Source organism: Leptonotus elevatus, chromosome 14 (genome assembly GCF_054856555.1).
Source record: "Leptonotus elevatus isolate MCC_2025b chromosome 14, RoL_Lele_1.0, whole genome shotgun sequence".
Lineage (NCBI taxonomy): Eukaryota > Metazoa > Chordata > Actinopteri > Syngnathiformes > Syngnathidae > Leptonotus > Leptonotus elevatus.
Window position 1 is genome coordinate 3,046,765 of NC_141252.1, and position 13,278 is coordinate 3,060,042.

At 38.5% G+C, this 13,278-nt stretch overlaps 1 protein-coding gene across 1 annotated transcript in view; it reads right to left on the reverse strand.

The window, feature by feature from the left end:
- The window catches only part of stard9 (StAR-related lipid transfer (START) domain containing 9), a 32,089-nt gene extending 19,376 nt beyond the window's left edge, over window positions 1–12,713 (reverse strand). The window contains exons 1-3 of the mRNA XM_086095554.1: window positions 12,447–12,713; window positions 10,134–10,203; window positions 7,468–7,584 (exon numbers count right to left, since the gene is read on the reverse strand). Of these exons, the coding sequence (XP_085951680.1) occupies window positions 7,468–7,584; window positions 10,134–10,203; window positions 12,447–12,493 (234 nt within the window). The 5' untranslated portion in view covers window positions 12,494–12,713. The remainder of the gene's footprint in view (window positions 1–7,467; window positions 7,585–10,133; window positions 10,204–12,446) is intronic.
- Window positions 12,714–13,278: the final 565 nt, after the last annotated feature.

A 13,278-nucleotide genomic window follows, 5' to 3' on the forward strand; every position in this document is an offset into this window, starting at 1 on the left:
CATCTGATTCTGTGCAAATAAGGTATTGAGCAAAATACTTGCAAGTTGGAGTTAATTTACGTTGTGCGTGCCCCCCCTAAAATTTCAGGTTAGGTGCCACTGTGCTCCTAGAAAAGAAAGTTAGTACTGTGGAGCCCTGAATACTGTAGTAGTCCATATGACAATCTTAAAACATCATATTATTTTTATGTTATGATAAACCTGGGATCAAAAATAGCATTTGTTTACAATTTATTTGTGTAAGATACTTTCTTCTTCTTTGGGGCTTATTTAGTCTGTTGATTAATGTACATTGTCCTAAAAAAAAAAAAGAAAAGTGCCAGCGGTTACTAGTTAGCCATAAGTCAACATGAGTAGCTCACCTGTGATGGGACACTGCATCTTACAAAGAAGAATGAAAATAGGGTAAGAATGTTAACATTTATTTATTTAAATTTTAACATGGGAAACCTTTCTTTTATACCAACTATTCTACAAGTATATTTTGTTAAAAAATCAATTAGATTGTGTTCAATAGAAAAAAATATGCTGTTTTTATATACCTAAATATTCCAATTTCCAAAATATTCCCCCAAAATGGCTGCCTCAAACCAAAATGGCACACTTCCTCCTGTTCAATTTTGATCATTGGTAACACTGACGTCAGAGGCAATTTGTTATTCTCTCTCTCGGGGGCACTACTGAGTAAACTTTGGATTGCGTGAGTGTGTTTCCCAAGAGTTTCCTGGCTCTGAATGGGATTGTGTAAAAAGACGAGTGTGGCTTTCACCAGCACAATGCTGCAGTGGCACCGGGCCAGACGCCAAGGAGGCACTGCCGCTTCCTGAGATGTTTGTGCAAGGAGCAACGAGGTCAGCTAATATTCTGGGCAAACAACTACGCTTGCATGTAGCGTGCGCAGGGAGAAAGAGCGGCTCAAGAAAATAAACTGGGGCGGGTGGAACGGTGAGAATCCCACTCCAAACAATCAATTAAGGCCTCTTTGTTTTTGCTTCTCTCTTGGTCTGAGGCTTTTGCTTTTGTTACATTCATAAGACAAGATTGAATGTATTATTTTTTTTTTTTTAAAGTCAACATTCATGTCGTTTTGAAGATGAGCAAAAAAAAAATGAACGCCATTACTTTAAAGAAGCCAAGTTATGACATCCTTAGATAATGATACACCGCTGGTCTCCTGTTACAAGCTGAGAACAAACGCGGGTATCCAGATTCTGGGTTTTTCCCACCTTGTGTTCTTTAGTTTATTCATCTCCGATAAACAAGGTCAGTTACTGATGCGATCTTCACAAGTGATCCATCCAAAGGTAACATGTGTTTGGAATGCGTGCGTGCGTGTGTGTGTGTGTGTGTGTGTGCGCGCACACTTTAGCAACCTGATCTAGAGCAGACTTTTAGACTTAGCACATTCTATCTCGGAACCATAACACAGTACCGGGTCTCCCCGGCCCCTCCCTGGCCCCCAGGAAGGCTGGGGTCTGGACTGTAAAATCTTGGTGGGTAAGTAAGTACACATCGGAGCGGAGGGGGAGGAATGTTCCCAGCGTTGCTACCACAGATCAAAGGCAGGCATACTTTCAACATACCTCCCCGGTGTGCGAGTCTGGACCGGGAGAGTCCAAGTCCGTTCGTACGCTGAGCTTACAAAACGCCGGGGATGGGTTTAGGTTGGACTTGCGAAAGCCCCTTCAAGCAAGAAGCGTGTGAATTGGTGCGTTCGCAGTTATGTCGACACCGGACCCGTACGATCCACTAACCAAGCTGTTCTGGAGATGCATTTCTCAGTTGCCCCCCTTTCACGCTGCATTCCCGGCAAATAATTACTGTCAACTCTATATTGAATCAGTCATCAGATAATGGTGTTGATTTTGGACGAAAGGAGTTGAATGAGACGAATTGAGCTTTCTGTGCTCAACCAGGCCTTTTATAGCAAGAGTTGACAAACTCCATTTTGATCCGCTGGCTCTTGCAACCTTGCCAACCAAGAGCGTATGTCGCAGCCACGTGCGACCAGTTAAAGTGTTCCGTGACCTTATAAAATCCGACATCACCCAAGATCGGACCCGAGGATTTCATTTCGACTGCCTTTAATTGGCGCCTCTAAGGAGGCGTATGTTGTTTCGTGGTAAACTGATTACTTTTGGTAATACATCAAATACATTTTTGCCCCTTGCCACCAAACGTCTTAAATAGTTGACTTCTAAGTTCATGAATGCCACTTCCAGGGTTGTCATTAGAATTAATTCCCTGACCCAAAAGATGACTTTTAAGGACATCAATTGGTTGTGAAACAATCCTTAAGAGCAAAAGGTAATTCTTTGTCATGGAAATGTGATTTTTGTTACGCAACTCTTACTGAATAAAAGCACCCGGGACCACCAAGAGTTAGCTACCCTCCGCCTCTCGGCTCAAAGGAAGCTTTAACGCAAAGACAAAAAGCAGCACCACCCACCACCTATCCGGTTTTGTCTTCATCCTTCCCGTCCTCCTCCCTCTAATACCAAGAATCAGTACGGGCCTTGTTAAAGTTGACCCTCTTCAAATCACTCCATGGGGGCCGCCACAGGGCTCAGGGTCCCAAAGAGTTCGCTAAACTCGCTCGGCTAAACTCCACTGCAGAATTGCTCATTGGGCTGACTTGGGCTTTTCCATTGGAACCCAGATCTATTATTTCAATGCTTGGACTGTTGGTAGCTTTTCAATTACTTACAGTAATTGATTTTTTTTTTTTTTTAGTTGCGAGAGTGGGTATTAGTGAGGCAGGCAAGCGATGAGGAAAAAATGTTGAGTGTAATTATGTCTTTATTATTTACTGTATTTTCTTTTGTTCCCCGGACCACATCAAACACAAACTAATACAAACTTAAGATGGTTGTTGTAGTAAATACTGTTGGAATACAACAAAATTGTTTGTTGTTTTTTTGTATTCCTGTATACGCAGGTATATATATTTTTTCAGTATCAGTTTGGCAGTTGTCTGAAATGAACTAAATATATGATACCAATTAATCGGGATGGTTAAAATACGAATGAATACATTAAATGAGCCTTCGGATACAGAACAAACACCAGCGTGACCAGGAAGACTCTTGTGTTGTGCACAAAACGAACGAGTTTGCCTTTTGAGAAAACAATGACACGGGAAAAGCAGAATCCAGATTTTCTTCTGCTACATTTTACAAGACTGGAGAGGGTCAGACGGAAATGGACAAACTCTTTAGAGTTAGTACGAGAAAACATGGCGCTCTAACTAATTTAACAAAACACTATAGTGCTTTGCCAACATTGTGTCAGACATCTGTCGGGGGCAGAAAAAAAAAAAGAACCTATAAATAGCTGGGCAGCATCGTATGTGACATACATGAATTATGTGCACTTGCAAGTCAATACCTAAAAACGAGAAAGAAACGTTATCTCTGGATGATTAAAAACGAAAATAATGCCTCTGTCAAATAGTTGACATCCACTGTGTCACCCACTGTATAAAGAAACCAAAAAGTACAACAAAGAGGACCACTTTTCTCACAAACAATTTAAACAGCTGCAGGAGGAAAAAAGTTCTTCTGTTGCCGTCCCACGCTCCGAGAGTAGTTTCCCCAAAACGCAACAGCTGGTCGAACTGAGCCAGAACTTAAAATGTTGGCCATGTCCTACATATACGTGTGCGTGTGTGTGCGTGTGTGTGTGTGTGCGTGCGTGTACGTCGGAGTCCATGTGTGAGTGTGAGAGAGAGAGAGAAAGAGATTTCTAGAGTTAAAGAGGCAGAAAAATGTGGAACTGGGCTTGAACAATGCTCTCGTCTGTCACACTTGGGACTGAATTTGTAGGTCAAATTAGGATGGCGGTGGAGGGGAGGGACGTACTGTAGGATTGTGTGTGTGTGTGTGTGTGTGTGCGTGTGCTTTTCATTAAATGGCTGAAGAAGAAGCACAGATGATAGTAAGCCCTCCCACCCCCAATGCAAGAAGGGGGATTTCCGTTTTTAGCAATGAGCAAATGTTGGGAGCTTTAAATGGGGTGACAAGCTTTTAAAGAGGAACTGAAGCTAAGTTCTTTTTTTTCCCAAGAATATGTTTTACGTGCCATCATTATCATTTGGGGAATATGAATTAAGCAGATGACTCCATCTCAATGGGAGCTGCCATTTTGGCCTTTTACCGCCCTCTGTTATCGACTGAACGTGGCGTCAAACTCTCGTGGCCAAACTCAGAAAACAGGTGAACTTTGACCTTCGTAATTCCAATTATTCTAATTAGTACACTTATATATATATTTTTTTGTGTTTTGACATCTCTTAGCTGTCATTTATTATTCTACTGCTTATAACTGCTTTTTCTTTTTTTTTCTTTTTGCTGAGGTACCATTTCAGTACCCTCATCAAGATACTTTATGCAGGTATGGTATCAAAATCAAAACGTTGGTACCGTGCCAACACCACAAAGAGCAAAACTTGTTTTGAATGACGTCATTGTCATTCGCTTTTTCTACAAGTAATTGGGAAGAAGTCGATTAAAATCAGATTGTTGGTAAAATAATCAGACTTAGCCACAGACTTTTGTTTAAGGCACGTCTGACCAGGTTGACCAAGTTTTTATTTGGGGAGAGGCATTCATTTTTCTAACACAATGACTAAGCGGTTCGGAAGGTGGATGGATGGATGACTAATTGTTATTAAATAGTAGATATTGTAACACGGCCGACGACTACACAGACACTTAATAGAAGTCAACTTCCTGCTCTTAATGTTATCGAGCTAACAAACGTGTTAGCAATAACTTGGTTGTAAATTCCTCCATTGAAATTCCTCCCAAATCATCCATGTGTCAACATGGCCTACATATATCAGCTCTTTGCTGTGTGTGTGTGTGTGTGATGGATTCTTGGTAAACAGAGCGACTATTCTTCCGCTGACACACAGACCTACAAACTGTGAGAATCAAATCCAAGGAGGATGGAGAGTGGGGGGAAAAAAACGAAAAGTGCATTGTGTGCTTTGAACCAAATCTCCAACTAGGGATGACGTATTTCCCCAACAGTGCAAACTCGTAATCTTTAGCATCTCGGCGGCATGCTGCTGTTTACTAGCTTCGAAGAACAATACATGTGTGGGAGGAGCTTTTTATTAGATTTAAAAAAAAAAAAATGAAACCGTTACTTTGTTGTTGTGTACGTTGGTCACGCAGAACACTACCATTAAGTAAGATTTATGTTAGCAAATAATTTGAGTAAAATTGCATATGACATTGATTTCATTGCTCACATTTGTTGCATTTCCTGTATTATGGTCATCATCACAAAAACCTAACATATTAATACAATATACAATAATATAATATCTAATTCATCCATTTTCCCAACCGCTGATCCTCACGCAGGTCGCGGGTAATAATATTTGTAAAATAATAATTTATGTAATTCATTTGATAAAACTGCTGATTCATTCTGATGAAATGATATTTAGCACAAAAAGGAGAATTAGTATTTTCTCAGAATCTTTTGATGATTGAATGAACCCGTGGATGATGAGAACCTTGCAAGTTTGCGCTGGAAAACTTTCTTAAACTGTTGGGACTATTCGCTCAAGCAATAGTTCACAAAATGACGAGCCTCGCGCCATCCTTGCTTGTGAACGCGTGAGACTTTTCGGAGGATGCTCCTTTTATCCCAAATAATGTTCCAAACAGGTGTTTTTTTTCAGCATTCCACAACATTCCAAGTCTTTAGTTGCCCCTGTACCAGCTATTTTGGAACATTCAAAATTTAAAATAAGAGGCATTTGAGTCACAATGCAAGCAGTGGGCCGTATTTGGGCCTCGTTCGCCCCCTAACCACTTCCCACCTAGCATAAATGCCTCAGCTGGCTTTCTTCTACTCCTTTCTATGAGCAACATCAGGCAGAGGGCACTTTTTCCTCAGAGAGAGATACAAAACAATTTTTTTTTTCCCTTGCCGACCACATCTGCACCCCTAAGTGCAGCTTAACGCACCAGATTTGGACAGTGACGCCCACGCGGTTCTGCTGTAAACCGTGCAGAGGCGCTGGCAGGCCACGCTCGGCTATCCCGATTCCCGAGGGGTCGCCAGCGGGGCGTGGTGGCGATACGGTCGCACGGACTGGAAAAGCACGAGTTAAAATCCAGTTTGTCTCACTTAACAACCGCAGTCACCCCCCCGGCCCCTCTCCCTTCCATTTTCTCGGTCTCATGAGGGGGGGGGGGGGGGGGTGCGCAGTTTCCAGAGTTGACTCTTCCTCATCCTTGGGACTATTTTAAGACGATGGGAAGATGGAGGATAAACAAAAAAGGGAATATGAAAGCCACATGAAAGATTGGAAAAGTTATAGTTTGAAAGAGAATATATTTTTAAATGTTTAAAGACTTGTAAGTCAGGTCAGGTCACTCCTAAATCAAAGTACCACAGTTTTACGATTTTTTTTTTCGGGTGGGGGGTTACAATATTAATAATGACACCCGTAAATCATGTGTTTTTTTGCTTTAATAATGTATTTTCCAAATTGAATTTTTTTCATTTATGTACCTTTCCCCCACAAAGATATAAAACATATTTTTCCTAATTATTTTTGCCTCTAATATTTGTGGGGAGGTTGTTTTTGTCAAATACTGTTGTAGTATTTTGTATGCTCTGCCTAATATTTTGTATTTTTTTGTAGTTTGTTATCCATTCTCTGTATTTTCAAAAATATATATATTTTACGTATTTTCCTCATATTCTTATCCAATATATATATGTTTTTATAATTTGGGGGTTTTGCCTAAAATCTGCATATTATCTACATATTATTTTTTGTAACATTTAGCTTAATATTCTTTTTTGCTTTTTTTTTCTCAGCTTTTTTTTCCCTATTTATATGTATTTGTATATATTTGTGTATTTTGCATTTTATACAATGAAGAGGGAAGATTAAAAAAAAAGGGGGCACATTGAAACATGGGAAAAAGGGGGCGGAGGGGATATTTAAAGGAGACATACTGTGTATTTTTTTCATAGTTTAAAATACTAATAGTTTCTTAGTAACACGTCTGTCTTTTATTTTGTCTTTTGCCAGTTAAGACCTGAAGTCCCCAACACATTTTTTTTAATGACCCAGTCCTGCCTGTTGTCCAACCGACACCATCCTCTTTGTCAGACTCAAAACCATCAAAAGCGTTTGCGTCAGCTTGAACAAGAGCGGTTAAGAAGACTTGTCTGTTTGGCAGAAGCATGCATTCCCGCTGTTGACCCACCGCGTCCTTTTCGCCCACCACGGGTCAACGGCGGAATGCCTCGTGCCAAAGCGTGTCAGACATCTTTTTCCAAACACAAAGTCAACTCTGATGAGAAACAGCTTTCCTCTGCAACCCCTCAATTCCATCGCAAAAATGCCTAATTAGCCATTGAGGGCATTGATAGCGGGAGTGTGCAGATCTTATCATGGTGTGTTTGTGTTTTGTTTTGTTTTGTTTTGGTTACCTCCTCCTGTGACGCATAGCCGGGGTCGTCAGGCCGCACCGACCAGTAGCAGTAGTCAAAGCGGAACTCCAGGAGCTTCTCCCTGGAATCCACGGCGTGGTCGGCACGTGGGTCCAGCTGTGGAGCACAGGTCACAAAGTATTTCATGTTTTTACCCCCCCCCCCCCAAAAAATAAAAAATAGTAGGGGTTTTGTTTGTGGTGGAAAAATGTGAGCAAGCTGTTTCCACTCCATTCATTAGCGCTGCATGGAGCGCTATCTGCCTCAGTGCACTCCGCACCTTTCTGCTTACTGCCGGGGAATAAACAATAATGAGGAATGGAAAGAGAGCGCAGCTAATCATTTTTTTATTATTCCAAACAGAATACATGTTGGGAGTGAGCGTCAAAAAAATCAACTCTTCAAGTGCATTTTGGCTTTTTTATATTTTATGTAGTAGTTTTTTTCCCTGTATATTTGTGCATTTATTTCCCAAATCGTTTGTAATTTTTTCCTATTATAGTAGTTGTATGCGATTTTTTGTTGTTGTAATACTTTAATACTGTATTTTTTTTCCTCTTTAAAATTGTATTTTAGATTTGCAATTTTTCCCAATATTTGTGTATTATTTCTGATTTTTAAAATATTCTTCCAACCATTTTATATCTAATATATGTGTATTTTTTGTCAAACTTTTCCCCTAATATGTATCAATTTTATCTTAATATTTTTGTCTTCTATTATTTGTGTATTTTTGTATAATGTTTATTTTTCTTCTGTTTTGTCATATTTTGCTAGTCATTTTCATATTTTCTTAATAAAGATGAGTTGAGGTGAAAAATATTTTGTAATTTTTTTAAATACTTTTTCACAATTTTTACTGTGTCCTGAATATTTATATATTTGCCAATATTTTTTTTATATTTTCATAATATTTGTGTATTTTTACCCCAATATTTTTTTGTAATATTTTGTTGACTATTTTTTATAATATTTACTGATATTCTTTTTTTTCTGTCTTATATTTCCTAATATTTGTGTTGTTTTTTAAAATTATAATGTATTTTGTCTAATATTCATGTATGTATGATATTTATCTCATCTTTCCTAATAGTTCATATTTCTCATCTAACATCTGGGTATTTTTTGATTTTATATTGTTTTAATTGTTTTTCTAATATCGTCGGCCACATAGCATAATTGCCTAAGTCCTGTTTCAATATTTAATGGCTTAGGCAATTATTATAACTATGTGGGCGACGATATGCATCTATTTCGTCTGAACATTTGTGTATTTTACAAATATTATCTGTGTATTCCTTTGTCCAATATATCTTTAATATGTTGAGCATTATTGCTTTGGCTTGCTTCGACTTGTGCCACTCCCAAGAACAAATCCCTGACGTATTCCTTTGAGCAATCTGACGCTACGCGTGATCATTTTGCCATCATGGTAATGTGAAATGTTACATCTCTGGTCTCAATCTGTCGCACTTTCCACAAGCAACGGTTCCCATGAGACGCGCGCACGTCGTTGGAGGAGGAGTCGCAAGAGGAGGCCTGATGTGGTTTATCTCAGCCTCGTCACATTTGTATCACATCTCCTCCTCCCCCTGACCGCAGGACTTTTCCTCAAATGTAAACAAAGACCTCCGCGTACGCGCTCTATGAACATAAAACGAACGAACCAATGGGACGCCTCGGTACGGGCCACGTGACGCGGCGGATCGGTGTCACGTTACGAGGCGACGTTGCAGACGCGGTAATTATTCCCACATGCCGAGAGTCAGTGAAAACGAGCCAACGGCTAAGAATAAGCTTCAAGCGCACATTTAATGGAGCTTCTTATCTTGTTTGGAGGCTCACAGAAGCTTGGCAGCAAAGCAGCAGGCTTACAAGAGCCGTTTTGATGGACACCATCGGAGAGAAGTTCATGTAACTACATAAAATTAGCGTCCCAAAATGTGGAGGAAAATATGGCACAAAAATTTGTTATCAAGTTTGATTTCCGCATATCACGTTAGCATCTAAAGGCGCAGTCCTTCACCTACTGCTTTATAACTTTGGCTTTGAGTTTTTATGTTCAATATTTTCCTAATGTTGTTTATTTTTTGCCTAATGTTCTTCCCTGAATATTTGTGTAGTTATTCCTAAAATGTGTGTATTTCCTGCTTATTTTTTTCAGGATTTTTTTACTTACTTTTTCTCTCCAATATTTCTGTTTTATATACTGTATGTAATATTTATGTCAAAAAAGTAAAATAGTATACAAAATACAGTAAACAAATATTAGAGAAAAAAAAATACAATTATTTTATTTTTTTTTTAATATCAGGCAAATTAATATTGAAAAACAGAAAGAAAAACTTTTTCCTATGTTTATAATTTTAGTTTATTTCTAGTATTTATTTTTCCTATTGTGTGTATTTTTAACAATTTTTTAAAAATATTTAATCTAGTATTTTATTTTCTTCCTAATTATTATTATTATTATTTATTTTAGTGTTTGTAATTTGTACCCAATATTTTAGTATCAATCCCAAATTTTACTGCAATTTTGTCCTAATATGTCATAATTTTGGCTAATATTTGTTGGGGGAAGGGGTCATCCAATATTTTACCATTGCCCCTCCCCCATATGCTCAAATAAACAAAACAAAAACAAAATTTAACTTGTTATTACCAACCTTGGCATTTTGGATCCTCACAAACTTATCCTCCACCTGGACTGCCAGCCTGCCCCCATCCGCATTCTCCCTGTGTGGGGGTGACAAGACAAAAACTGTTATTATGAAAATAATTATTTTTTCATTAAAATTTTTGTGTCAAAAGACTCCTCCCTACTCATCAGTACGGCACTAATATTAGTTCTTCACAGAGGAAAATAAATTTCCCTCATTAGCGATGGGAAGGGGGGGGGGGGCCTAACAACAAATAGACTTGTCTTTTGTTAACGTATATTCAGATTGTCCAAAAGCTATGAAACAAACAAACAAACAAAAACACTATATGAACAATAAATACACCGTTACAGCAAATTATGTTTTACATCCTGCCTACGATCGTTAGATCGCACAATTCTAGTATCTGGGGACTTCTTGTGATATGTTGCAGTCCTTTCTTGGGGCTCTCAAAGGACATTTGTAGTGATCGGGTCCAGTTCGGTCCAAGTTTGCCGCTTGTGGGTTAAGTATGAAAACAAGCGCGTAACATCCAGCAGGGCCAGCATGACAGTGTGAGGACTGGACTCCCTCCGGGCCAGCATGTGTGTGTTTGGACTATCAGAACCAAAATCCCCAAAAACAAGGTCATCTCTCAAAATGTGCGCATCTGATGCAACAAGGGTACTACACAAGGCAATATGCTAAAGTTATCACTGTATTAATATTACAGCTCTAAAAAAAAAAAAAAAAGCATTTTTTTTATGCAAATTGATAAACAGAGCCAAAAGGCATCCATGTTTGCAGTGTCTCTTTCATCTCGCTCCTGCACCCTCCTCAGTACGTAACTGCTCACCCCACCGAGAAGGAGGGGCAAAAAGTTCAATGGGAGCAATTAACCGCAAGGAGGCGGCCCCATTTACACAACCCTGCCAGCAGCCAATTATATTGTGCTCTGCTTAGAAGTCCCGTCAAAAAAAAAAAGAAAAAAAGAAGAAGAGCTCGTTATTGGGTTACCTGGCTGTGATTAAAGGTTATTGATCATCAAATCCGTAATTGGCCCATGCCTATTGACAATTCCGAGCTTACGTCACAAGGCAAAATGGCGGTCTTACTTGGTGAAATGACAGTCTCCGCTCATTGAAAAGCATTGGACTGGAGGACTATTTTAATTTCAAAATGTGATGTCCTTTGACTACAAAAACTATCGGCCTGGTGTGTTTGCTCGTCAGAGGGAAAAGCAATACAATACGCTGTTTGTTTTCACGATGTGAATATCAGAAATGACCGGATGTTGGGAATTGTCAATACAGCACACACACACACACACAACACAACATATGACACTCTTATTTTAAAGCTGCTCTATGGAGCAATTTGCTCAAAAATATCTTGACAATAGCCTTTTTATTTCACCGTTTATGACTCAAACATCCTCAAATGATCAGATTAACACCTTAGCTGTTCACAATGGGCACTCCTGCAAGCTTCTAGCCAATAGTCAGACTGGATTCTGCCTGCGGATGTGACGTCATGCGCACGTTGTGTACGTGAAGAAGGGAGTGTGCAGTTTCATTAATCAACCACACGTAGCAGTAGCGATACGAAATTCAATTTCTTGCATTGAGCAGCTTTAAGATAAAACACAATTTTATTAATAAAAAAACAAACATTTTAATTACAAGATGAAACTTTTTTTTTTTCCTCTTGTGGTTAGATCAGGCAATGTTGTTAATATTTGTTGACTTGACTAGACTGGAATATAAATATCCATCCATTATTTGGACCGCTCATGTAGAATTTAAAAAAAGGTTAATCACACAAAATGACACCATTTTAATAATTAAATATTAAGATTTTGAACCATTGTAATTTATACTTAGATGAAATATGATATATTAAATAAAAAGTTAACTTACAAGATAAACCTTTTTTAATTGAAAACTATTTTTACTAAATATTTAAAATCAAAATAACGCTACACTACTTTTGATTTGCAAATACGATAAGATAGCACATTATTTCATTATTTTAGAAAATTTCAAACCAGATAAGTCCAAATAAGAAATTAATTTGTTGAATATTAGGAGGTATCCCGATATATATTTTTCATATAATAATTTTTAAAAAAAAGTATATTTTTATGAACACAACTGTAATGACAAAAGTTAGCACGCATTAGCATAAATCATTCCCACTTGACGATAAACAAAACATGTTGCATTGGAAAGTCCAGTTTGGCGCTAACTGACATTGTATGACACACAAATTCCGTAACTAAGTATCACTGAGTACATTTCCATAATAACATACACTTTAATGTAGTTATCCGACTTTTACCTCGCGTTAAGCGGTCGGACTCGAACCGCCACTTTGACGTTGGCCATGCTGACAGCAGTGTGTCACTCCTCGGCGTAAACAGCTCACAAAAGCACCCGGCAGTGGACTCGGAAAAGTGGCTGCATAGCAGGACTCCGGACATGTTTTTTCCCCCGCAAAAAAAGCAGCGGTTAGTGTATGCGCGCGAGAGCCCTGTTGTCCGGCCTGTCTTCAAGCCATCTCCGCCGGCGTGACGTCTTCGTCTTACGGACCAACAGACCGACGCTCTCAAACAGTGAAGCCCAGCTGCCGAACTTCCTGCTGGGATACAAAAGTCACGGAGTGGGCGGGACCGTGACCTGAGCCAAAAAATCAACACTGTAGGAAATGTTCACTTTTTTTTGCCCGACACAAGCCTAACACTGTAAAAAAAAAAAAAAAAAAGTTCACTGACGGACAATTCATTAGGTACACAACAACGTTGAACCAAAAATATGCAATCATGTAAAACTTAAAATTGTTTTCAAATATAATTGTATTTTTTTTAATACATTACTATGTTAAAATTGTAACAAAATTGGTTTGGTGAATGTGTATTATTATTCACATTGGTAATTTCACATTTGATAATCGCTGCTTTTTATTTATTGCAAAATGTCTTTTAAATTAACATTTTAAATATTTGTTATATACAAATTAGTTTCTTAGGATGTCTGCATTGTATAAAATCAGCAGGTATGCTTTATTCTGCAGATCTTTGTACATTTGCATACAATTTTTAAATATGGTTTATATAGCAATAGCAAAATTTAAATAGTAAAAGGATAGAGTACCCCAAAAAATGCATAGGTAA